The 26,641-nt window shown below is 45.9% G+C and overlaps 2 protein-coding genes across 3 annotated transcripts in view; one reads left to right on the top strand and one right to left on the bottom strand.

Moving 5' to 3' along the window:
* Nucleotides 1-1,396: 1,396 nt before the first annotated feature.
* LOC309816627 (nuclear envelope pore membrane protein POM 121C-like) lies at nt 1,397-24,040 on the top strand. 2 transcript variants are annotated; one of them, XR_014296049.1, is made up of 14 exons: nt 1,397-1,974; nt 2,916-3,131; nt 3,436-3,594; nt 5,197-5,277; nt 6,715-6,886; nt 15,181-15,272; nt 15,922-15,995; nt 16,637-16,761; nt 16,876-16,978; nt 17,227-17,403; nt 18,310-19,968; nt 21,129-21,251; nt 21,607-22,329; nt 22,508-24,040. XR_014296049.1 is itself a non-coding variant. In XM_082644370.1 (13 exons), the coding sequence occupies exons 1-13, from the start codon at nt 1,406-1,408 to the stop codon at nt 21,702-21,704; spliced, it is 3,648 nt and encodes a 1,215-aa protein (XP_082500496.1). In that variant the 5' UTR covers nt 1,397-1,405; the 3' UTR covers nt 21,705-24,040. The 2 variants fall into 2 exon arrangements, 1 of the variants encoding a protein (XP_082500496.1); XM_082644370.1 differs by having other exon boundaries at nt 21,607-24,040.
* Nucleotides 22,051-26,641, bottom strand: part of NSUN5 (NOP2/Sun RNA methyltransferase 5) — a 33,237-nt gene continuing 28,646 nt past the window's right edge. Inside the window, 7 exon segments of the mRNA XM_082644381.1 lie at nt 22,051-24,313; nt 24,316-24,392; nt 24,470-24,610; nt 24,687-24,897; nt 25,103-25,281; nt 25,991-26,106; nt 26,196-26,334. Of these exon segments, the coding sequence (XP_082500507.1) occupies nt 24,279-24,313; nt 24,316-24,392; nt 24,470-24,610; nt 24,687-24,897; nt 25,103-25,281; nt 25,991-26,106; nt 26,196-26,334 (898 nt within the window). The 3' untranslated portion in view covers nt 22,051-24,278.

The raw sequence follows: 26,641 nt of genomic DNA on the forward strand, positions 1-26,641 counted from the left end.
AGAAGCAGAATTGCCCTGGCAATGTGTTGGGGAAGAGAAGAACAGTTTGTTTTTCTCATCTCTCCCAGTTGCTCCAGAGGCATCTTTTTCTGAGCCTTTCCTATCTTTCCAACCTCCCTATTCCACCAAACATCCTAATCTCCAGCCAGATCGAACTGTTTGCAGACTCTTGTGTCATACTCCTTTCCATCTCTGTGCTTCTGCAAAATCCTTCTTTATCTGCCCTGAACCTGCTTTAAGCCAGTTCTCTTAGCTCAAGTAGCACCTCCCAGCCCATCTTCCCCTTTATCATTCCTTCCCTTTTTGTGCCTCTGTTATCACAGTTACCACGATGAATTGTAACTTTCTATTTACACATCTTTCTTCCCTACTAAACTCAGGGCTTCTAGAGATCAGAGACCCTGTGTTTTCCCCCATTACTCTCTTTAATGTGTTTATCAGTAATAGAATGAGTAAATCAATGAATGAATGGCCAAGGAAGCTGAGCTAGGCCAAAGCCTGAATTAGCAGACCACTAAGTTTTTTTTAAACAGTTTTATTAAGATATAATTCAAATACCATACAATTTCACAGGGTTGTGCAACAATCACCATAATCTAATTTTTAAACATTTTTGTCCCCGCCAAAAGTAAACTCTACCCTTCAGTAGTCACTCTCCATCCCCCGACGCCCAACACACTCCCCGGACCTAGACAAACACTAATCTACTTTCTCAGGCCACCAAACTTAACAAAGGTAAATTGATCACAAATCCTAAAAATCTACCCGATTCTGGAGCATAATGTGAAATTTCGTAGATAATTGCCCCCTTTTATCAATGTGTACTGCAGAAACGCAAACTTCTATTGCAGCTTCAGGTCTGATCTGCAGTTTATTAGACTATTAGGCAGTTTGATCGGGAATTTATTAGTACCAGATCCACATTTAATGAGGGTGGATAGTTTGGGTTGGTCTTGATTTTTACTATTGCTGTTGAAGTCAGCTCCCTTTAGCAGTTTATACTTTGGCAGAAAACTGAGTAACTGAAAAAACTCGCAGCCTCAGGTAGCAGTTGTGAAAGTGCCTGATGACAATCTCTTCTAGGGTGTTTAGGCCCCTAGAAAATAAGCATTACGTGAGTAGTCGCTTTCCAGAGCTTTTATTTCTAACGCGATTCTTCCAAGAGGCTCACCTCTGGATGGGTGCTGTGCGGGTGTAGACGCGGGACAAGAATCACAACTCGGCATTTAGCGAGGCGGCAGTTTCTGAAATGGGTCGGGTCTAGCGCGTCGCCGGGCAGTAGCGTTTCTCTTCGCTGTCGCGCGTCCGAGTCGCGTGCGCAGTGACGCGGTCGGCGCGCGGTGACGCCACGCGCGGCGCGGTGCACGCTGGGATATTTAAGTCTTCTCCGCGGCGCGGAGCCGCGATGTCTCCGGCGGCTTCGGCGGCTGGAGGAGGCGACCGACGGCGGCCGTTAGCGAGTGTCAGGGCCGGCCGGGGCCGGGGTTGGGGCTGCGGCGGGCCGGCCGGGTTGGTGCTTCTCGTCCTGTCGCTGCTCGGCCTCGTGCTGTACCTGGTGCCGGCGGCGGCTGCGCTGGCCTGGCTGGCTGTGGGGGCTACCGCGGCCTGGTGGGGACTGAGCCGCGAGCCCCGGGGTTCGCGCGCCTTCTCACTGGTTCGGAACGCCAGGCGTCAGCGAACACTGCTCCCCTCGCCTCCGGCCAAGTCGGCAGTAAATGGAAATCTTCTAGAGCCGCGGAGCCTGTTGGAAGGACCCGACCCCGCTGAACTGCTCCTCTTGGGCAGTTACCTGGGCAAGCCCGGCCCCCCGCAGCCTGCCCCCGCCCCGGACAGCAGGGACCTGCGGGAGAGGCCGGGCCGACGCCCACCCGCCCGCACCGCGCCGCCCGCTCAGTCGGCGCATCCCCGTGGTGTTCAAGTTCACCCCTTCCTCCCCACTCCTCTCCTCCGATCCTCTAGGAGGCCTTCCCACCGGTAAGATAACCCTGATCTTTCCCACACTCTCTGTCGACGGGCTTTGAATTGAGGACTTGACTTTCAAATCCGATTTTCTTTTTCATTAAGTCCAAAGTGGATTCTGTGTCGTTTTGCCATCTTAAACACCTTGATGCGTGTCAGTCGTCTCCTGCCCCCCTTTACCCTTTGGAATGAGATGTGATGCCACAGCTGTTCCCTTCCTTTTAATTCTTAAACCTGTCTGAATTTTCGTACAGTATAGATTTAACAGAATACTTGATAAACCATTAAGTATCCCTACTTCTAGTGAAAATGTCTTTATCTTTCGAGTGTAGTCATAGAGTATGTTTTGTTAGATTTTTTTTCTTTGGACCACTAAGAGAAATTCTATGGTTAGCCGAGCTCAAAGAGGTGTTCCCAGGAAACACCTCTTTGATTGATAAAACTTGGTAGATAAAGATGATCCAATCAAAGAGTTTCATTTAGTCCCAATAGCTGAGTGATACAAGAGAATACAAAAATTTGGTGAAAATATTAGATTCTTGAAAAGTACATTTATTTGAGAAGATGAATGTTTAGGTGTTATTAGGTGTTAAAAATGTTTAACTTTGAGTGTATGTTACTGATGGATTAGCATAAAAGAATGAAGCATTCTTGAAAAGTTTCTCCCTACACATCCTAACACACACTTTTCTTCCATCGTAGTTTACTTGTGTGGGCAAGGTTTTCAATTTCCCTCTCAAATTGTTGAAGTTCATTGTAGGGACAGCTGTTAAGCAGCTGTCACTTTCTGCCCTTAGACGAAATGGGGGAAAGTTGCCATAAAAATACCGTGTGTTCTTTGTTGCTTAGAAAGAGGTTTAAACTCTCTGGAAAACATCGGAACCCACGTGGTTCTTTAGTCATTTAAATTTTCTGACATTCCTTTAAGCTTCTTTGGTATCTCCCATTCTTCACAGAGATTGTGGGACTTTATCACATCGGTTTGTAATAACACCTCGAAGAAGATATCCAATTCAACAGACCCAGTATTCCTTGCTGGGGGTACTTCCCACAGTATGCTGGAATGGTTACCACAAGAAGACTGTGCTCTCTGCTCGTAATTCCAAAATGGTGTGCAGCCCAGTGACAGTGAGGATTGCTCCTCCAGACAGCAAATTGACTCGTTCTCCGATGTGAGTATTGTCGTTGGAAGAATAGACTCCTGTTTGTCCACTTTATTCTTTGGTTATTCCTGTGACAAAGCAGAAAAAGAAGTAGCTGCTTATTTGAATGAGAAATCCCAAATTCTAGGAATTGAACCATCTTTTTGTTTTGTTTGCCTTGGACTATAGCTTTAATTGCAAAGGGCAATTTCTGTGAGTGTATAAATTATACTTTTGCTTGTTGGTTAGCTTCTGATGTCCAGTGACTGAAGTCTGTGCTATGTGGCATGGTAATTAAAATATCCTGATGCTGGAATCTTATCTTTCACTGTAGACGAGAGCAAATTATCAACTCAACACTGTCCTCACCATCAACTAGTGCCCCAGACCCATGTGCAAAGGAGACCGTACTGAATGCCCTCAAAGAGAGGAAGAAAAGGACAGTGGAGGAGGAAGACCAAATATTTGCTGATGGCCAGGAAAATAAAAGAAGGTAACAGTCCCAACAGAGTAATAACAGACCTCTCGGGTGGGCTCCCGGGATTTGTTGAAATATAGATCACTCTCCAAAAGATACAGAGGCAGCTCCAGTTTGTGACCCTTAGTAGGTCCTGTTCTTTGGCTTTCATGGAAGAGATTGGAAACAAGGGCTTTAATGCTATTCATTTCCTAAGACACATGTTAGATAAATTTTGTAATTTACCTTTTCCATAAGTACTAGAGATACACCAATCACTATTAGCCATGTTAGCCTCATACTTTTGATACAAACGTGTTAAATTTTATTTTTGAGAGAGCATGCTTAAAGTCTTCCCCTCGCAATCTCGTGTTGTTTAATTATTTTGGTAACCACCAGTTGCAGTATTGTGATTGTGCTGAGGGGAGTGCTTGGCAAAGAAGAGTGAGGACTAGGGTATGGTAGACTTATCAGTAATGAGAGTAAAACCAATTTCATTATTTTGTTTTCAATAACTTAATGAAAATGGGTGTTAAGGCTTTAACAGGCTGCAAAGGAGTCAGTTAAGGAGTCCAGTCATTTTTCTAATTCAATAAATTGAGTACCCACTATGTGCCAGAGCCTATTCTAGGTACAGCGGAGAGAGCTTTGAATAAGACAGAGTCCTCATGGGACTTGTTTGAGGAAAAGAGACCAAAAAATAAGGATAATAAAATAAGCAAGATAATTATCAATTATAAGTGTATAGAGATAAAAAACAGAGTGATATAACAGAGGGTAATGAGAAGGGGGCTTCTTTATATAAGGTGGGCAAAGAAGTGCTCTCTGAGGAGACAGTGGACCCCACATGTAAAATCATTGGCCCCATTACCTAGAGAAGATTGTTCATACCCTGTAGGTTCAAAATTGGTCAGCTTTGATACTGTAGATGACAAAATTGAGTAGGGAAATGTTAATCAGTGCAAGTGTATGTATGTAACGGGAAGATCACATAATCATGACTAGAGATAGGATTGACGAGTGAGCAATTTGAGCTAATGTCAACTAGCTAAGTAGGAGTGGCAGGGGGTGGGGAGGTGTGGAGGTGGGAGAAGAAATAACTATTTTTATGGTTTCTCATGTTCTGCAGGGTGGTAATTTTGCTTGACCCCAGTGAGCCTATAACTGAGGATTCTGTACTATCTTTCCCATGATGGGAATAAGCAGTGATTACGTGCACCATGCATAGGCCCTTCTTGTATGTGATATGTAAAGTTTTTCCTTAATAGACTTGCCATATTAACCTCTAGAGCACTATAGGATGTGTGGGTTAATCCCTAAAGGGTTTTTTTTGTTTTCAGTTTGGGGATGGTAGGATGTTAAATTTGTGATTCTGACACTTTGGTGAGAAGTTAGCAAATAATTGATACACCTGAAGAGTTCAAAAGATCTTAAAGTATTTTCATACTTTTCTTACTGCCTGGACACTCTTAGCATAAATTTACCTTTTGGAATCTTTGGAGTTGAAGCATCCCTCTTCTTGTCTAGCATGGAACCTATGCTCCATGGGAATAGTATAGGGTCCCAAGAATATGGGAATATGATTTAAGGGGAAAGAAAAGTAACTTCATTTAATTGAGAGTTTTTTGATTTGTCTAGGCGCCATGATAGCAGTGGGAGCGGACATTCAGCATTTGAGCCCCTGGTGGCCAATGGAGTCCCTGCTTCTTTTGTGCCTAAGTAAGTGAGAATCCATGGGTGAGATATAGACTGTTTGGAAAAAGGGAATCATCAGAGTTACTGTCCTGTAGACTTCCTTTGCTTTTTTGCATTGCTTTATTAGTTCAGGTTCAAATCTTTGAAGTCAGAGAGGAACATTTTGAGTAACTTGCCACAATAACTATCTTCTAATTCCTTTTAATATTTTTCATTAATATGGGTAAAACACACTAAGGCTAAGAGGGTTTATAAATATATTTAATAACCAGTTATATAAACAGATCACAAGGTTTGTGCAATGGATAAAATGCAACAATATGAAATTTAAGATAAATATTAAATCTCTACATTTGAGTTTAAATACATTTGAGGAGGAATTGGCTGGGAGGAAAAGTGGCTCAGAAATATGTGTGAAAAGCCTTGTGGTAACGTATATGCTTAGTTTGAGTCAGCAGTATGATATGGCTGCCAAAAAAGCTAATGTGCTCCTAGTCTGTGCTGATAGAAGGACAAAGACTAGAATGAGGCTGGTGAGTAGTAGTCTTGCTCTTCTTCGCTCTTCTCAGATTGTCTGTGGAGTGTGTTTGGTTTGCTGTACTACACTGTAAGGATGTACACAAACTGAAATTCATTCTGGGTGGAGCAGCTAAGATTTTATGGGCTGGTGGTGGGTAAGGCAGTTTTGAAGGGGTATGAATACTAGCCCAGAGGAGAATAATCTCAAGGAGAATAAGGAAATTTGGATAATGGTCTCCAAAATATGGAAGGACTGTCATGTGAAAAAAGAAAAACAATTTGCTCGGTTTGGCTCCAAATAGTATCCATGGGTGAAAGTTAGAGGAAATACATTTTCATCCAGTATAAGAATAAACTGGTCAGTGGTTGAGTATCATAACATGGGTTGGATGACTTATTCTACAGGAAAGATGTACAGGGAATTTCTGTTTCAGTTAGAAGCTGAGAAAAAATGGTTGGTTTCTCTTAACTCTGATTTTTTTTAAAAACAGTTTTATTGAGGTATAATTGGCGAATAATAAACTGCCTGTCTAAAGTGTACAATTTGATAAGTTTTGGCTTGCATACACCTGTGAAACCATCACTACAGTCAAGATAATGAATGTAAACATCACCTCCAAAAGTTTCCCCATGCCCCTTAGTAATACCTCCCTCCATCCTGTCCCCATCTCCAGGTATCTGCTGATCTGTTTTCTGTCACTGTAGATTAGTGTGCATTTTCTAGAATATTATATCAGTGGACTCATATATTTGATTTTTAAAATATTTGGCTTTCTATTCCTGACTGTCAGATATATTTAGCCAAACTATTAATAATAAAATTAAGAGCATTATGCTCTTTTATTAAGTTTTTTTTTTTAAGGAAGATTTTGTATCCATGGACAAAGCCTTAAAAGAATGTCTTTAATAATACATCTAACTATCTTTTCCCCTTTTTATTAGGCCTGGGTCTCTGAAGAGAGGTCTCAATTCCCAGAGCTCAGATGATCACTTGAATAAGAGATCCCGCACCTCTTCTATGAGCTCCTTGACAAGCATGTACACAGGTGGCATCCCTAGCTCCAGCCGCAATGCCATTACCAGTTCTTACAGTTCTACTCGAGGTCTCTCTCAGGTACATTTGTCTTGCACTGTGGGAGAAATGGGTTCCTAGCATTAATTAATCGATCAGCCAGTGTTTACTACCTGGCAGTTACTACCTGGTTATCTGTAGATATCTTCTATCTGTCAGATATTGGGATTACCACTAACAGAAGATACAAACCCTTGAGTGATAACTATAGACCAGTGGAACAGAATAGAAAGCCCAAAAAGTAAAGCAATCATATGTGGAAACCTGATACAAGACAAATGGGCAAAGGACGAATAATTCAGTAAATGATATTAATTTAATCAAAAGGTAGATTGAGTCCAGATTGCATTGGATCATAAAAGAAATTTATCCTATAGGCATTGAGAATTTAATGAAAGTTTTTAAAATAAGAAGTGGTTGTAATTCTTTTTTAGAAAGAGGATGTAGTATAGCCTGGGGAACAGAGCAAGCTCTGCTACCAGACAGATGTGGGTTCCAGTCTTGGCTCTGACACCTAGTAGCTCTGGGGCCTTGGGCAAGTAAATCACTTAAACTCTCTTTGTCTCATTTCTAAATCATTATTGTAAAGACTGAAGGTAGTGTTTGAAAAGTACCCATTACAGTGCCTGTTAATAAGTGGGTACCCAATATATAGTAGCTAGGAAAAAATGAAGCATATGTGGAGGAAGATTTTCGAGGGGAGAAAAATTTTGAGATAGGTGAATCAATCCAGAAGGCTCTTACAGTAATATAAATGAAAGATGAGTTTGATAGGTGAGGAATCGTATTTAATTTGTGTCTCTTATGAGTGAGTTTGAGCAGCTTTTCATATACAGTACTAGAGAAACATATTCCAAATTAACTAAAGATTTAAATGTAAAATAGAAACCATAAAAATAAATGTTTGCAAAAGCAGGCTTCTCAGAATTCCCTTGTGGTCCAGTGGTTAGGACTCGGCGCTTTCACTGCCGGGGGCCCTGGGTTGGATCCCTGGTGGGGAAACTTAGCTCTCACAAGCCATGCAACCTGCAGCAAAAAAAAAAAAAAAAAAAAGGATGCTAGTGGGAGCATCAGTTGTTACAGTTCCCTAGAGGGCAGTGTGGCCATTGTTATTAGCATTAGAGATGCACATGCCCTTTGATCCAGCAGGTTTACTTTTAGGAATTAACCCTACACATATACTCAAAGACATATACAAGGATGTTGATTGTAGCATTCTTTTTGCAGAAGCTTGGAAACAATGTAAACATACCTTTTTAAGGGGCTGGTTGAATGACTTACAGTATTTCCATAAGTTGAGATACTGTGTAACTGTTAAAAACAGTAAGGCAGCTTTAATAGGCACTGATGTGAATGAGCTCAAAATATTATATTTAAAAGGCATGGTGCAGAACTGTGTGTATAGTGTCCTTTATTCATGCTGCTGGTTTCCTTAATTTTTTGATGTGCATAGAATAATGTTGACAGGATATATTAGAAACTGTAATAACTATTGGATAGGAAGGAAACTTTTTACTGAATTCTTGTTGGAATTTGTAACATGTGCTACAATATTACCTTTCCTGGTTTCAGAATTTTTTTTAAGTATAGATAACTGTTAAGTAAAAATTCCCCTGTCCTGGCTATCTCAGTGTCCATCCCGTAGGTACCTATTGTGAACATTCCTACTATGTATGCAAACACAGATGATACATAAGATTTCTGGTCTGTTTAACGAAATGGAATCATAACATATATGGTTTTTCTGCATCTTTTTTTTTTGGCGGTACGCGGGCCTCCCTCACTGTTGCGGCCTCTCCAGTTGCGGAGCACAAGCTCCGGACGCGCAGGCTCAGCGGCCATGGCTCACGGGCCTAGCCGCTCCGCGGCATGCGGGATCCTCCCGGACCGGGGCACAAACCCGCGTCCCCTGCATCGACAGGCAGACTTTCAACCACTGCGCCACCAGGGAAGCCCTCTGCATCTTTTTTAATCATTATATATTGCATAGCATTCCATGTCATGTTATCTATCTAATGGCTGTTTTAAAATTAGAGTATAATGTGCAGAAAAACAAATATAGATGTACAGCTCCATGTAACCACCACCCAGGTCAAGTAATAAATCATTTTCAACATGCAGAAGCCCCTCTCATACCCACTCACAGTCACTACTTCTTCCCTCCTTCCTTCCTGAATATTAGCATCATATATAGTTTTCCCTGTTTTTGAATTTTATATAAATGGAAACAGAATATGCTTTCTTCTGTGTTTGGCTTCTTTCATTCAACATTTTACTTGTGAGATTCATTCATGTTGTTGCATGTGGTCTAGGTCTTTCATTTTCATTGCTGAATACTGTTCCATTATATGAATATACCACAATTAATTTATCCATTCTACCATTGGACATTTGAGTTTCTAGTTGGGAGCTGTTATGCCTAATGCTGCTATGGACATTCTTATATAAGTCTTTTTTTTTTTTAATTTAAGCATAGTTGATTTACAGTGTTGTGTTAATTACTGCTACACAGCAAAGTGATGATTATACATACATATACATCCTTTTTTAAAAAAATTCTTTTTTGTTATGGTTTATCATAGAATATTGAATATAGTTCTCTGTGCTATACAGTAGGACCTTGTTGTTTATCCATCCTGTATATAAAAGCTTCCATCTGCTCACCCCAACCTCCCACTCCATCCCTCCCCCAACCTCCTCCCCCTTGGCAACCACCAGTCTGTTCTCTGTTTGTGATTCTGTTTCTGTTTCATAGATAGGTTCATTTGTGTCATATTTTAGATTCCACATGTAAGTGGTATCATATGGTATTTGTCTTTCTGACTTCACTTAGTATGATAATCTCTAGTTGCATCCATGTTGCTGCAAATGGTATTATTTCGTTCTTTTTTATGGTTGAGTAGTGTTCCGTTTTATATATGTACCACATCTTCTTTATCCATTCATCTGTTGATGGACATTTAGGTTGTTTCCATGTTGTGGCTGTTGTGAATAGTGCTGCTTTGTATAAGTCTTTTTTTTTTTCCCTGTACTGCACAGTTTGTGGGATCTTAGTTTCCCGACCAGGAATCGAACCTGTGCTCCCTGCACTGGAAGCGCAGAGTCCTAACCACTGGACCACCAGTGGTCTAGGGTTATTCCCTGTATAATTCTTTTTAAGGTGATGTTTCAGTTGATTCTCCTACCAGTGCAGTATGAGATTTTGTTCCTGTGTTTATACATCTTCACTAACACTTGGTGTTGCCTGTCTCTTTTAATTACCCATTCCAGTGACTGTGAAGTAGTATTTCATTGTGGTCTTAATTTGTATTTCTCTGATTAATAATGAAATAGATGTATCAACTGTTCATTGGCCATTTGTATGTCCTTTTTTATGAAGGGCCTGTTCAAGTTTCTTGGCTCTTTTCTATTAGGTTGTCTGTCTTTTTCTTACTGATTTATGTAAGGTCTTTATATATTCTAGAATACAAGGTCTCTGTGAATTATATGTGTTGCAACAAGTAAGTATCCTACTCTGTGGCTCACCATTTCATTCTTTTCACTCTTTCACTTCTGGTTAGTGTATTTTGTGTACTGTTGAGGAAGTCTTTGCCTGCCTAAGGTCATGATGATATTCTCTTATGCTACCTTCTAGAAGCTTTATTATTTTTCCTTTTTACATTTAGATCTATAATCCTCTTGAAATTGATTTTTATGTATGATGTAAGGTAGGGATCAAAATTAGTATTTTTCCGTCTAAGTATCTATTTGACTCAGCAACGTTTATTGAAAGGCCCGTCCTTTTCCTATTGCTCTGCAGCACCACCTCTGTCATAATTTGTGTCAGTATATCTGTAGATCCATTTCTGTTGATAGATTCTGTTTTGTTGCACTGGTCTGTTTTTCTGCCACATGCCACACAGTCTTTAGGTTTTGATATCTAGTAGAGTAAGTCATCCAACTTTCTCATTTCTCTCATTCCTCTTCAGAATTGTCTTGGATCTTGGCCCTTTGCATTTCTATATAATTTTATCATCCTGTCAATTTCCACATCAAAAAATTTGCTAAGATATTGATTGGGATTGCCTTTAATCTACCAATTATTTTGGAGAGAGTTGACGTTTACAATATTGAATCTTCCAGTCCATGCACATGGGGTAGTCTTCAGTTATTTACATCATCTTTAACTTATCTGTGCAGTGGTTTTACGTATTTTTTACTACATTTATTCCTAGGTACTTTTTTTTTTTTTTTTTTTTTTTTTTTTTGCGGTACGCGGGCCTCTCCCGTTGCGGAGCACAGGCTCTGGACGCGCAGGCTCAGCGGCCATGGCTCACGGGCCCAGCCGCTCCGCGGCATGTGGGATCTTCCCGGACCGGGGCACGAACCCGTGTCCCCTGCATTGGCAGGCAGACTCTCAACCACTGCGCCACCAGCGAAGCCCTAGGTACATGTTTTTGATGCTATTATAAATAGCATATTAGAAATTTGTTACTGATGTATAGTAATACAACTGATTTTTGTATTCAGAAAATTTGCTAAATTCTAAATATTCATCTGTATATTCTTTAGGATTTTTGTATGTACATCATGTTGTCTACAATAATAACAGTTTTTTCTTTCTTTTTAATTCTAGTATTTTTTTCTTTTTAGTTTTTTAGAAATTAATTTTTAAAATTTATTTATTTTTGGCTGTGTTGGGTCTTTGGGATTCCAACCAAAAGCCTAAGGTGTATATTAGGGCCCCTCTACTTTGGAAAGCCCTGAATTCCGGTTTTTGTCTTCCCAGCCCTACAGGGCTGCCAACAGCTTTTCTCAGCCTCTCAACTGCAGCTTTTACTTTTGGAATGAGCAGTCGCCCTGAGGCTCCTCACCTGCTGGCTCCTCTTTGTCTTACCTCCACAGTGTCTCACTGCCTCGGTAGCTCTCCATACCACCATACCTTCAAACGTATGTATTTTGGGCTTCGCTGGTGGCGCAGTGGTTGAGAGGCCACCTGCCGACGCAGGGGACACAGGTTCGTGCCCCGGTCTGGGAAGATCCCACATGCCGCGGAGCGGCTAGGCCCGAGCCATGGCCGCTGAGCCTGCGCGTCTGGAGCCTGTGCTCCGCAACGGGAGAGGCCACAACAGTGAGAGGCCCACGTACCGCAAAAAAACAAAACAAAACAAAAAAACATGTATTTTATATTTTCTTCAGAGTTTTTTATTTGTCCTTCACAGCAGGGTTGGTCTGAAACAACGTAGTCAATATGTAATAACCTATAAGAGAAAAGAATCTGCAAAAGAATGTATACACACACATATATGTGTGTATAACTGAATCACTTTGCTATACACCTGAAACATTGTAAATCAACTATATATCAATAAAAACTAAATAAATGGTGCTTATGCATTAAAAAAAAACAAACAAAAAAACCAAACAGGGCTTTCCTGGTGGCGCAGTGGTTGAGAGTCCACCTGCCGATGCAGGGGACACAGGTTCGTGCCCCGGTCCGGGAAGATCCCACATGCCGTGGAGCGGCTGGGCCCGTGAGCCATGGCCGCTGAGCCTGCGCGTCCGGAGCCTGTGCTCCGCAACGGGAGAGGCCACAACAGTGAGAGGCCCACGTACCGCAAAAAAAAAAACAACAAACAAACCCATAGCCTGAAACATGGTCAGATTTTGTTTTAAAGCACCCTCACCCCTGGTAGAGCCTGTGACCTACGGCAAGTAATATACTCACTGACACTAATAGCTTCTGGGTGTTTTATTGTAAGTAGTTACCAGTCCCCTGTTTGTGTGTGATATTTGAATCTATAATGCTCTCAGAAGGAGAAGTTCTAGAACGGAGAGCATAGTGTACTTTTAATTTTGATCATAATTATCTTTGAAATGGTCCATGGCATGAGTTATTTTAAATTATCAGGAAAGTAAGGAAGTCTTTGGAAACGGAGATTAGAGTAATATGAAAGTTCTTTATGTTGAAACTTCTCTTTCAAAGAAATGTGCACTGAAGCAGTAAACATCCCCAGTAGTCAATAGAGATGACAGCCCTTCTATTTGGTGCAAGTGGTAGTAGAGATATTTGACTTAATTGTATTTTTCCAGAGGAGCAGTAGTATATACCCAACCCACACCTGCCCAAACTAGAAGTTCTAGCTTTGATATTATAAAATCACTGCAAATATTAGACTGGTGCCAATTAGAGAAAGTGAACTGTCCTTAGATCTCGTTGTGCATGACACTGATATCTTCATAAGTCTTATATAAGACTTGTCATTTTCCAAAGTAGGAATAGTAACCCTGGCCTTCAAAGCCTCAAAACCCCAAAACCCTAGCTTGCATTTCTGATCCTGTCCCTTATTATTCCTTTACATATATACCCTATATTTAAGTCAAAGCAGGGTATTTGTTATCTTGTAAGAGCACCTAATTCCTTCCTGCTTTGTTTCCTTTTCTTGTTCTGTTCTCCATCCAGAATCATGTGTCCATCCTACTGCAAGCCTATAAAGTTTGTCTTTCTTCAGGTGTTTTTGTCAGATTATGAAGGACCATCACAAATGTCACCTTCATCCTTTATTATTCTTCTAACCGAACTCTGCATAATCTTTATTTGCTTGGACTCCTTTTAGAGACTTCATTCATCTCTTGTCTGTTACAGTCAATTTGTGTACCGCCCTGTCTCTTTTCTAGATTGTAAATTTCTTGATGGGAATGGTCTTGCTTATCCTTGTATTCTTTGTAAAGTATAAAGGATAGTACCTTTATGAAGTAGGAACTTGACAAAAATTGAATTACAGTGCAGAACTAAATTGACTGCTGGATACATAGATTGACTGTTTCTTTTTATGACTTGCCTTGGTATAGCCTTTGCCCACTTTTCATTTGATATGTTTATTATGTTTATATGGAATTGCAAGACTTTCATTTTTACATGTTAAGGATATTAACTTATCACTTTAGTTGAATATATCTACCTTTTAATTTTGTTTCTAGTTATGTTTTTGTTTCATTTTGGAGTGTTTTTGTTTCCTGTCCACATACATTTTATTTCTGGTTTATGGAAACGTTACTGTGGTTGAAAATTCAGATGGTACAGAGTATATAGTAAAGTCTCCTTCCCACATGGAGACATTTTTATTTAGAGAGGTTCTTAGTTGTCCTATGACAGTCTGTCAGTTTTCTTTCCTTTGTTTCTGGAATAGAAAGTCTTTTCCCTACCCCAAGTTATTTAAGAGCTCATTTGGTTTTTTTTAAATAGTCCTTTATGACACCTGGATTGTGTGTGTGTGTATAGTCTATGAAGTAGAGATAGAACATTTTCCTCCTAATTGTTGAACCAGGTTGTCTTCCACCCTGGCTAAAGGTTAGAATCACCTTTGGCACTTTGTTAAAAATACAGGTGTGAGGCCTAAGCATTTGTTGTTTTTTCAGATGGCTGTCCTTTCTCGTTATTTACCTGAGCATAACATAAAAAACTATTATTGATTTCAGCTTTTTTCTCAAGCTCATTCTGAGTCTTGGTTTCCTGACATTAGTCTTATGGAACTATTCTACTGCTTTACCACCTGTCTTTGATTTAAAACCCTCTTTACCTTTTTAAAATTTTTATTAAGTATTGTTGCCTCCCTGTTTGTGCTTATATGATGCAATTTTACTGAGTAAGAAATCACTAGAAGCTTCTCAATAGGAAAAATGCCTATGGTGATAGTTCAGTATCTTTGTAAATAGGCCAGAGACAGTGAACCTATTTGCAGAGAGCTCGCTCTTTGTCAAGTACTTTGCTGCTAGGCCCCTTCGAAGGAGGCAGAGATGAAAACAGACTACCTTTGCTATCAGGGGACTCCACCTGGTGAAGAGACAGATGCATGGATCATTATAACGATAAATACCACTGATGCTGCAAAAGTCATAGATGTCATGATCGTATATTTAAAAAAAATAAAGTTAATAAAGTAAAACTGAAAATTTAATGAGAGCAAAACTAAATTAGTTTATTAGCTTATCTTCATTGGAACAGTTTAATTTACTTTTATCATTTCCACAGACAATATAGAGTAAACGTGTATGCACGTCATAGCTCTAAACCATTACTGAATGTGACAGTCCACTTTTTAATATACGCCAAAAGTACATTCATTCCTTCTACATTTATTAGTTAGCGTTCCATTAGTTTTTCAGACTTTTTCTCCTGTAGTTAATACTGGCAATTGACTTTCTTTTCAGGAGCCTTCCTTCACAAAGAAATATTTTTTTAGTTACCTAAAAGGAGATTTTATATGCAGTGATGAATAGAACCACAACATTATATTGAAGGTCAGATGATAAACTATCAACTAGGGTCAGTCATGTTACTTGTGTTTGACTTTTAGCTGTGGAAGAGGAGTGGACCCAGTTCATCTCCCTTCTCTAGCCCAGCCTCATCCCGCTCCCAGACACCAGAGCGGCCAGCAAAGAAAATAAGGTAATCCATTATTGTTTGCTGTATAGGTTACTGAGAGGTCAGGCAAAGAGGGACGTTTACTTGGCTCTTAGGCTTTCTGCAACTCTGATTTGGAGGATCAAAGAAATTAACATCTAGAGGACAGTGAAGTGCCCGCCTGAATCGCTCTCATCTCTTACAGTTCTTTTGTACCAACTGTAGAGGCCTCTGGCTCTCTTCCTCACACCGTAGCGTGAGTGACGGGGGTGCAAGAGTAGAGGCCACACAGAATAGAATGAACAGAGTGAATGATGTCATCGGGCAGCGGACTTCATGTTTTTGACTCCAGCTGACCTTCTAGGTACCTACAGTCAAGTTGAATGTCATTCTGTTAGGGATCAGATCTGTGACTAGAACTTTCAGGGACTTGGTGGGTTGTAAGTAAGGTTTTGAAGATCACTGATTTGTGCTTGTTGTAAGACAAAGGTTTCTCCTTGGTTTCCATGAACTGCCTCCATTCTTTTCTGTTGGAATTTTCTTTTGACTTCTTTTATTTTTTGTCCTGGCATACTGAGGTCTTATATCATGGTTGTTCTAGACCCCTTGGTAGGTAAGCAGGTACAAGAAGTTAATCCAGTACTTTTTGTCAGCAAGTCTTTCTTAAACTTAATTCTGCCTTTTCCTCCTACAGAGAAGAGGAGCTTTCTCATCATTCTAGTTCTTCAACTCCATTGGTAACAGACAAGGAGCCCCAGGGAGAAAAGGGTAAGTTGGTGAATGCACTAGAGTGGCTTTTGGTGGTGGAAGTGTTGAGCATTGCCTTGTGAAGGGCCTGTTAGATACAGAGATAGGAGTTTCTGTCCTTCAGAGATTTATAGTCAGGTAAGGGAGAAAGGTGACACAGACAGGTACAGTATAACGTGTGGTAACAGTGGGCTACAGATAATGTGACCAATCCAGGTAATTATTGTCCAGCAAGCAGTTGTATACCTGCATTTGGAGCAATTCTGCCTTTATATCCTCTTGACTATATAATCTTTTTTTTTTTTTTTTTTGCGGTACGCGGGCCTCTCACTGTTGTGGCCTCTCCCGTTGCGGAGCACAGGCTTCGGACGTGCAGGCTCAGCGGCCATGGCTCACGGGCCCAGCCGCTCCATGGCATGTGGGATCCTCCCAGACTGGGGCACGAACCCGTGTCCCCCGTATCGGCAGGCGGACTCCCAACCACTGTGCCACCAGGGAAGCCCTTGACTATATAATCTTGCAGACACCATCCAAGAGCCCAAATCATGGAAGATCGAATCTTTCAGAGATACCCATTGAAAACTCAATGTTAAAAACGGGATAGACAAACCTATCCATTTCTGGCAGTGAGGAGGAAGAAAACAAGTCTTTCTTTTTTCTAGTTGCAGATAAAACCACATGGAAGAAACAGAACTCGTGGAGTTCCCCATCAACACCTGGCAGCTCTGGGCAGCGTAAACGGAAGGTTCAGTTGCTGCCCTCCAGGCGAGGGGACCAGCTGACCTTGGTATGGTCTTGTCTATCTACCTCTGCCCACCCCAGCTTAACTCTGTCTTAGGAAGGCTAAATATAGGATTCTTCCAGTTTCTCCTGATTGACAACTTCTTTTTCTCTTTGGTAGCCTCCACCTCCCCAGCTTGGTTATTCAATCACTGCTGAAGACTTAGACTTGGAAAAGAAAGCTTCTTTACAGTGGTTTAACAAGGTCTTGGAGGATAAGACTGGTAAGGAATGTAGATCAGTTTCACACCCCAGAGAGGGTTTGTTTCCTTTGGTTTTATTTTGGTCTTTCTCATCTGGGAAGTCCATTTGGGTCCTCAGTGGAATCTGGAGAACAGTGAGCATTGAGACTGAAGGGAAGCCTTTCTAAATGAGTTGTACTGAGGCCTTGAACTCCCCGTGCTCCATGATACGCCACTGGAAAGAATTCTCAAACAAGGGAGGACAATGTCATCTTTTCTTTCTTCCCTAGATACTGCCTCAAACTCTGTCACTGAGAACCCACCTACCACTCAGTCTTCTTTCACTTTTACCCTGCCTGCTGCTGGGACTGCTTCATCCCCAACCTCCCTCCCAGCCCCAAGCACTAACCCACTGTTGGAGAGCTTGAAGAAGATGCAGAATTCCCCAGGCCTACCATCCCTCCCCGGTGAGTGGGAGAGCTTACTTTGGAGCACGTAATGACATCAGCCTTTGTTTAGGTGGAAGTAAAAGCACCATGCCCATCAGTTGCTGGAAATTGCTGTAAAGGTTGAACCTATTCTAACTTCCCAAACCTGAGCTGGTGCAAGCTTAAGAGCTTTAGAAATCTGTAATCAGGACATTTTAGGGAAGGGCTGCAACACTTAAAGCTGGGGAAGGCAGCTTAGCTTTGGTAGTCAAATAGCTCTTGATTTGAAACCCAGTCCCTTAGCTGCTCTGAGCCTTGTTGTCTTCATCTGTAAAATAAGAACAGTGCTCACCTCATGAGGTGTCCCTGCAGTGTAAACGGTCACATGGTTAAGGTGTCTTGTCACATGCTTGCTAGACCGCAGGCACAAGGTAATAGGCTTCCAAGGACCTGCTGGCTGTTCCAGCCCCTTGCCTTCTTGGCACTGCATATATACACACTCCTCTACTGCACTTTATCATAGTGTAGAATATATTAGGTATTCAGCCTCTCACAGGGCTCATGGGCAGAGACCATCTCATTCATGGTCATATGCTCTGTACTTAGCACCTGGTGGGTGAATGTAATATAGTACATCTTTGTTAGATGAATAAGGTATATCTACATAATTAATTGGACTTGAGTTCAGGTAATTGGATTTTTCTTAGTTTCTACACATTTAACTTCCAACTGGACCAAGTTTTATCCTCTTCTATCTTTCTTATGACCTGTGAAGGGTAGAAATTATGAACACTTCCTTGACTTTCAGGAATGAAAAGTTTAAAGGCCTGTGATATAGATTTGCTCATAATTGTTCACTGTTGAATCCCTAGCACTGTGCTAGGCATTGAACACTGCATCATGTTTGAGATATTCCAAATTCACTTTCTCTACTCTTCTTCCCAGAATCTGCTGGCGTGGCAACCACTGTGGCCCATTCGCCTCCGAAGACACCCAGCCCTCTGGCCCCTCTGGGCTCTTCAGAGTCAGCACCCCTTCCAGGCACCTCCTCAGACTCCAAATCCACCACTGCTTTCTTGGAGCTGACCCCTGCTTCTTCCCCAGGACCAGTCACTGACGCCAAGTCGCCTCCGGACCCTCAGGCTGAGACATCTGCCAAATCGCAAGCCCCGTCCGCCCCATCTCCCAGCCCCAAGCAGAGTATTCTGTTTGGAATGCTGAGCACCCCACCTGCTGACCCTCCTGCCTCTGCGGCCCCTGCTGTGTCTTCAGCATCTCCCATGTTCAAGCCCATTTTTGTGGTCCCACCTAAAAGTGAGAATGAGGGCCCCTTGCCCTCTAGCCCTTCCAAGGTCACAGCCGTGGCATCTTCCAGCTCAGCCGTCCCCATGACGACCAGCAGCCCACCCCTCACTTTCAAGCCTATCTTTAGCAACATGGGGCCACCTGCATCTGTGCCCATGTTAACTCCTTTCTCCTTCAAGCAAACAGCTACTCCAGCCACTACCGCGAGCGCCCCTCTCTTCAGCGGCCAGGCTGGCACCACCTCTGCAGTGGTGTCCATGACCACAGCCAGCACCTCCGCAGACTCTGCTCCGAAGCCCGCCTTCAGCTTCGGTGTGTGCACCGTGACCAGCACCCTGAGCAGTGCGACTAGCACCACCGCTTCCGCCTCCCGGCCCTTCCTCTTTGGGACTCCCCCTGCTTCCGGTGCCAGCTTCACCCCAGCTGTGGGCCCCATATTCCAATTTGGCAAGCCCCCCGCCATGCCCGCTTCAACAGCAGTTGCCCCCTTTGGCCAGTCCCTTCCCAGTGCCGCCCAGACCGCCCCCAGCAGCAGCGGCAGCACGGCCAGCTTTAGTGGCTTTGGCAGCACCCTCACCGCCTCAGCCCCAGTCAGCAGCAGCCAGCTCACGCTGACGTTCAGTAGCGCCACCGCCCCAGCGTTCAACATTCCCTTCGGCTCGAGCGCCAAGCCGCCTCCCCCATCCTACCCAGGAGCCAACCCCCAGCCCGCCTTCGGGGCTGCGGAGGGGCAGCAGCAGGGGCCTGCCAAGTCGGCCCTCGTCCCCAGCTTCGGCAGCTCTTTCACTTTCGGAAACTCTGCAGCCCCGGCCCCAACTGCGGCTCCAGCGCCAGCCCCGGCCCAGCCAGCCTTTGGTGGCACCGCGCAGTCGGCCTTCAGTGGTCTGAAGGCCACGGCCTCTGCCTTTGGCACCCCTGCCAGCACCCAGCCAGCCTTTGGCGGCACCACAGCTGCCTTCTCCTTCGGTGCAGCCACCACCTCTGGCTTTGGAGCTACAACCCAGACCGCCAGCAGTGGGACCAGTAGCTCAGTGTTCGGCAGCACGACACCGTCGCCCTTCACATTTGGGGGACCGGCAGCCCCAGCCGGTGGCGGGGGCTTTGGGATCGGTGCGGCCACCCCAGGCACCAGCTCTGCCTCTGGAGCGTTCGGCTTTGGAGCAGGACAGAGTGGGACCACTGGCAGCACGACCCCTTTCGGGGGAGGCTTGAGTCAGAACAGCTCAGGCGCGCCCAGCCAGAGCACACCCTTTGCCTTCAACGTGGCCAGCACGCCGGACAGCAAACCTGTGTTTGGAGGTAAGGTCAGGAGTTGACTTGGTCTGCTGTGCAGCGTCTGCTCTTGTGGAGCTTTACGTTGTGGTAGTGAAGAAACAGGTATTGAATGTGTAAATAGCGTGTCAGGTAGCAATAAATGTCTTGATAAAAGTATGTGATTAATGACTGTGGAGGAATGCCTTTCTGAGGAAGTAACAAATTTAACCTCCGAGACTGTGGCAAGAAGAGTTTGGGGTGTGGCTGGGGGGAGGTGTGTGTGAGGGCACCACAGGACCTGTTGAAAGTGGTCGCTTTGGAGCTGGGGAGAAGATGGAATGGGATCGCAGGCAGCTTTGAGGCTGGAAAAGCGTGCTTGTGAAGTTACAGTGAGGCCAGTCGGCACCGTTCTTCCCCAGCGACGTTCAGTTACGAGATACAGACCTAAAATAAGTGGTAGCCGGCAAGGCCCGCCTGTTGCAGGGCGGTGGCCCAGAGCTCCTCTGAGGCTGAGGAAAAGCAGGAGCCGGAGTTGCTGTGGTGGCGAGCGGGGAGCCAGTGCAGTGCCTGCAGGGGAGGTGGGAGTGGGGAGTGGGGGGAGAGACGGGGGCGAGGCCGGGCCCCAGGAAGCCAGAAAGATGCCCGCCCCAGCCCAGCCCCCCACCCTGGGACGAGGAAGAGCTGGGAGAGCAGGCGGCCCTCCCCACGGGGCTGGTGCGGACAGCAGCAATCAGTGAGGGCGGGGTGTTTGCTGGCGGCTGAGTCCCAGTGGGCCCCGGGGGGAGATCAGGGGACCCACCGGGTGGAGGGGAGGAGACCGGTGAACAAGGAGAAGAGGCATAACGCTTCCAGTTCTGGTGGAAGGGAGGTAACCCGGTCAGGCTAGAGGTGGCGGTCCACTGATGGTCATCTTCTGCTGTGTCTGGTGGCCAAGGGAATGCAGAAGCAAGCCCTATGCCGTAGGTGGTCAGAAGGCAACCTGAGGGGCTTGTCTCCACTGCGGCACAGCTGTTAGCAGGCTGGGAGGCCCACCTGGGGCAACACGTGTTAAGGCCTCCTTCCAGCGGGCTGAATGGGAGCTAAGGGGTCCTGCGGGGAAGGCCCTGCCAGGAGCAGACCTCCCCACTAGGCTCATTACCCTCTGCTTTGAGGCCCTCTGCTCACCGGCCTGGTCTCTACAGTTCTCTGCTGTCTCTTCATTCTAGGCACCTCCACACCCGCCTTTGGTCAGAACACCCCTGCCCCTGGGGTGGGCGCATCAGGCAGCAGCCTCTCCTTTGGGGCATCCTCAACACCCGCCCAAGGCTTTGTCGGAGTTGGACCTTTCGGTAAGCGGCCAGTCTCCTTGTTGCCAGTGTGACCTGCGTATCTCCTCTCTGAAGATGGGGTGGGGTGGGCTGGCAGCTCCGGCTCTCCGAGGCCTGTCTGGGAGTCCAGCACAAGCCAGGTTTGGAGTTGAGCAGCAGAGATGAGAAGGAGCCAGACTGCTGGGACGCCAGGTAAAAATGCCTTCCTGGGCCTTGCTCCCAGCCTATCTGTGGTCTTGGGATTTTGCCTTTTTAATAAGCCCTCCCCTGGAAGAATTGCTAGAGCTTGGCAAGGCTTTCTCCCAGCACCCGGTGTTCTTTAGAGACTGCTCTCAGGTAGCAGCTACCCTGATGAGATCTTGTTGAATCTTTCCAGGATCGGCGGCCCCCTCCTTTTCCATTGGTGCGGGATCCAAGACCCCAGGGGCTCGACAGCGACTGCAGGCCCGAAGGCAGCACACCCGCAAGAAATAGCCTTTGCCCCTGCCCCCCCACACCCCCGCCACCCTTGCCCAAATCTGGACCTCAGCACCTGCTAGGAAGAGCCTCTGACCCTTCCAGTTCCATAACACAGACCTGCCCCAGACCTCTGGCTTCGGCCACCAGGGAGGTGGTAGCAGCCCCAGGGGCTGTTTCCCTCTTCCAGGAAGCAAAAGCCTCGGGCCTCTCGAGGGAGAAGGGGGAGGCAGGATGTGGCAGGGCAGAAGCCTATTACTACCTTACTTGAACAGTTCCACTGGTGAGGCTGGAGAGAACTAAAGAAACATCTGTACATATCGTCTGCTGCCTTCCCTGACTCTCGTTTAGTGTATGAGCTTGGTCAGGCGGCCTCCCTTCCCGCCTTTTTCCTGAGAGCCAACTTTTTTTTTTTTTTTTTTTGCGGTACGCGGGCCTCTCACTGTTGTGGCCTCTCCTGTTGCGGAGCACAGGCTCCGGACGCGGGCTCAGCGGCCATGGCTCACGGGCCCAGCCACTCCGCGGCATGTGGGATCTTCCCGGACCGGGGCATGAACCCGTGTCCCCTGCATCGGCAGACGGACTCTCAACCACTGCGCCACCAGGGAAGCCCCTGAGAGCCATCTTTGCCGGAGGGCAGCAGGTAGAGCCCTCACCCACTTGCACCTCTGATATGCATTTGACGGGATTGGGGGATGGATTATCCCTAAAACTTTACCTTGCTTGGCTTGGCTATAAAAAGTGGTTCTCCCCCTCTGGTCCCATTAGGGGACTCTGTTTCCCCATTTTTTGCTGCTTCATCCCTTACTGGTTCCTTGCAGGATCGATTCCATTTAAAATGATCCTGCCTCTAGCTTTGCCTTCGGAGACCCCAGTGGGCGCTGCTCCTGCTGTTCCACTTCCTCCTGCCAAGTCTGAGCCGGTGTTTCATCCCCGACACTCTCTGCCAGTTTGGCCCCTAAAAGCTTGGTGGCTCAAGACTGTTAGCCTGGCAGACCCAGTGGTGATACCTTCCCCAGGAGAGGGAAGCTCCTGGAGCAGGCAGGACGCCCCCACTGCTTTCAGCTGCCTCCTCGCCCACCGTCCCGTTGGCCTCACTGGGCTCGTCTGCCTCTCCGGGATTGTATGTCTAAAGCCTTGTCCTGTGTTATTTTGTCTGATGCTCACGTCTGTTGCTCTTTGAATCGAGTTTGGAGGAAGAACTGAATTGTATGAGTGGCGGCATGTTGGTAGTGCCGGACTTAACTGTTTCTCAAGTTCCTGGGGCCTCGCTAATTGAATGTGGAAAGTAGCACCACTTTACGGCTACAAGTGCCGAGTCTTGAATTTTCAAATGGTGTTTCGACTTTAAGGGCTGGCAGCCCAAGGAGGATGGGTCTGAGGGGAAGCAAAGGCCTCTTCCCTCTGCTGTTTCTTTCCCACCTGCCTAACTTCACTGTAGGCTAGGTCACTTGTAGTACATATTAGAAACCCTAAATTAATGAACTGCAGTTTAAAATTGTGTCTTACTTCCTCCACCCCTTCCTTCCTTCTTCCTTGGCTCCAAAACCACATACCCCAGGCCCAAAAGCCTTGCTGCCATGCCCATCCTCTTTGGGAGAAGTATGAATGCGTGTGTCTAAATTAAAAGGAAAAATATTTAAACATTTTTTAACAAAAATTTATTTTTGTATTTAAGCTAAATTGCCTTTTAAATTCCTTCAAGCTTGGTTCATTGAGGTGGTTAAGTATAAATGCTATTGACTAGAAATTTAGCTGTATAGTTAAGTTATGCCTGTGTGAAGAAGAGGCTCAAATGCTGTCCCAGGCAGCTTTCCTGAGGGACTAGAGCTCCTTCCAGAAACACAAAATGTAACTCTTATTTTCTAATGTGATGTAGATGTAACTAGTCCCCCTCCCCTTGGTGAATGAGGGTGAATGTTGTGTGGCAGGGGACTGCGCCTCCCCAGCCCCAAGGAGAGCTGTTAGTACTTAACTGTTGTGTGTGGAGCTGAGCAGGGACCGGAGCCTCAGACACCTGCTAGGATTGGAGGGGGGTGGGGCGCGGGTCTAGAAATCAAGTTTCTGCCTATACCTTACATAAGGTAGCCCCTCTCAGCTTAGTACTCGCAGCTAGTTTACCTCAGTTCCACAGGCAGGACAGTTGATCCAGGAGCCCCCTGAAGCGGGCGTCCTGGCGCAGCCTGAGCGTGAGTGCGGGTGTGGACGCATACGTGCACTGGACAGGGACGGGAGGCTGGGACTTTCCATTACAAATAAAGACTGAATTCCTGTGAGTCTAGTTGGAATTTTTAGTATGAACGTGAGATTGTTCTCCTTGCTTATGTTATTAAAAAAAACTGTGATCTATCGTAGACCATGTCCTGCCTTTTATTTATGTGGGAAGCAGTGCGTCTCACCAGCAAGAACAGAGTCCAGGGAAGGGACCCACAGCATAGGGATATCCGCTCTTTCCAGATGGAGAAACGGGGTTACCGGTTTTCCTCCTCCAGCCATGAAAAGAGCCTTTGCAAACAAAACTGCTGCCTGGGGCTGAGGGCCCGAGACTAAGCTTGAGAGGAGGATCTGAGGGGTCAAGGCTCTAAGCACCTGCTACATGCCAGGCTGTGAGCTGGGGGCAGCTGTTGCTTTCGCCGCCTCTTCTTTCTCTTTGGGGCTGGGTTGGGTGTAACTTCTGGGGCTGATGCTTCAGCCTGTGAGACGGAGCTGGAAGAAAAGAAGAGTGAGTTAGATGTGCCCCAATCCTCCAGCGTCTTCCAGGCAGGCCCCCCCTGCTCACTCACCTTGGCACCTCTACCCGTTCAAGTACAGCAATGAAAAAGCCGCCAGTGAGAGTGGTCTCAGGGGAGGCCCGGAGGCAGTGCTCAGCACCTGGAAAAGTGCCAAGGCCTCGGTGTGGCCAGGAGGGGAGGACAGGAGCCAGCCTGCAGAGAGGAAATGGAACGGGCTTCTAGGTAAGAGGGCGGCCCCTGCCCCAAGACCCTGGTGGACACCCACTACCTGAAGGCTGCTGGGCTCTGCTGCAGGGCGGCTTGCACCACGTCTTCGTTCTCCTCCTGGTAGAGGGAGCACGTGGAGTAGACGAGGCGCCGCAGGGCAGGGAACGTGAGCGCGAGGCTCAGCGCCCGCCGCTGGAAGGCAGCCAGTGCTCGCAGGCGCTCCTGGCTCGGTACGCTGGTCCCGGGCTCCTCCAGCTGTCTGGTCAGCATCCCTAGGGAAGAGTGCTTTCACCACACACTGCCTGATTTCGAATGAAATCCCCACATACAGATGAGCACACCTGACCATTCACAGGATAACCTGAGCCAGAACTAAACCCGAGGCCAAAACGAATGACCTCCGCCACACACCCCTATCCCCGCTCTAAGGCTGCTCTGGATCTGTGGGGCCCTCAGCCGTGTTTTCGCCCATCTCACCAGAGCCACTACAAGAAGGATCCAGCAAGATGTACTGGACCTGACGATAACGCTGGTCTGAGGGCAAGACCTCCAGGAAGTCCTGCTCAGCCAGCTCGCAGCAAGAAACCCCGGCCCGGGCCAGCAGGGTAGCCGTAGAAGCCAGCCGCTTGGCATCCAGGTCAAAGGCAAAGATCTTCCTAGGGAGGAGGGCAGAGTTGAGGTGAACTGAGAATTTACACAACACATAAGAGCCCACAGGCTGACACAGTAACACGTACTTGAAGTCAGGACACACAGAAAATCACACTTCAATGTCTTTAAATTCTCAATTAATATTTAAAAAGGGTCAGTGGGGGACCTCCCTGGTGGTCCAGTGGTAAAGATTCCACCTTCCGATGCAGGGGACGTGGGTTCGATCCCTGGTCAGGGAACTAAGGTCGCACATGCTGCAGGGCAACTCAGCCCGTGCACCACAATGACCGAGCTTGCGCGCCTCAACGAGAGCCCGCGTGCCTCAAACCACAGAGCCCACGCTGCAACGAAAGATCCTGCACGCCTCAACCAAGACCCTGTGTGCCACAACTAAGACCCGACACAGCCAAAAATAAATTAAAACAAAAAATCAAAGTGAGTCACGTGAAGTTTAAAACAAAGTTAAAAAAAATAAAGGGCAGTGGTTAGAAATAACTGCCCAGGGCCCTCTGCCCCAAGGGCTAGGGGATTCACATCTCACACGTGTAACCCACTGGGAAGCTTAGGAACTGCCCTAGGTCCAGGAGGAAATATTTAAAGGGAAGGCCACATTTCAGCCTTCATGACCTACTGGAGTTAAAGAGTTCCTTATTTCTTCTTACAAAATGTAGGATCAGACCCCACCCCACTCCTCTGTCTGACCATGGCACTCACCCTTGGTTCTTCAGAAGAGCAGCCAAGTGACTGGTCTTATTGCCTGGGGCAGCGCATGCGTCGATGACATGGGAACCTGGAGGTGGAGCCAGCAGCACAGCCGGGAGACAGCTTGCCTGGCAGCGCAGAGCACAGGGGCGGCTGAAAGGGACCCCAGGCTGATCGCTCCCCTCCCGCTCCTCCCTTTAACACCCATCCACCCTACCTTGTCTTGTAGGATGAGGTGACCAGCTTGGTACAGTGGATGTTCATGCAGATCTGTTCGGGCAGGAAACACGAGCAACTCCGGCAGCAAGGAATCCAGAAGAAAACACTTCCCTTTGAGGGCCCTCATGTCCTCGAGGCTGCCAGGGAACAAGAACTGTTCATTCCACATTTTCTGAATCCCTCCATGCCAGGCAGCAAGCCAGACATTTCACATGTCACCTAACTGCTTATTTATGCAACAAAAGGTTAAAACTGCTATGAGTAAATGAACCAGCTGATAAGGTAGAGGCAGCAGTTAAGAGAACAGGCTTCTCAGGCCAGGCTCCAGGGTCAGGATCCCACCTCCATCATTTACCAGTGGCGGGAGCACTGGCACTTCAGCCTCTATCTACACTTCTGGAAAATGGTAGATCTCGTGAGGATTAAATGACAGGCAAAATACTT

This window comes from Mesoplodon mirus (genome assembly GCF_964341445.2).
Source record: "Mesoplodon mirus genome assembly, chromosome: 15".
Lineage (NCBI taxonomy): Eukaryota > Metazoa > Chordata > Mammalia > Artiodactyla > Ziphiidae > Mesoplodon > Mesoplodon mirus.

Excerpts from the sequence above, each read along its gene's own strand:
- LOC309816627 (XM_082644370.1), top strand. The coding sequence starts at position 1,406 with ATGTCTCCGGCGGCTTCGGCGGCTGGAGGAGGCGACCGACGGCGGCCG. Across the intron at positions 3,595-5,196 it reads GGCCAGGAAAATAAAAGAAG|GCGCCATGATAGCAGTGGGA; the intron begins GTAACAGTCCCA and ends TGATTTGTCTAG. Across the intron at positions 16,762-16,875 it reads GAGGGGACCAGCTGACCTTG|CCTCCACCTCCCCAGCTTGG; the intron begins GTATGGTCTTGT and ends TCTCTTTGGTAG.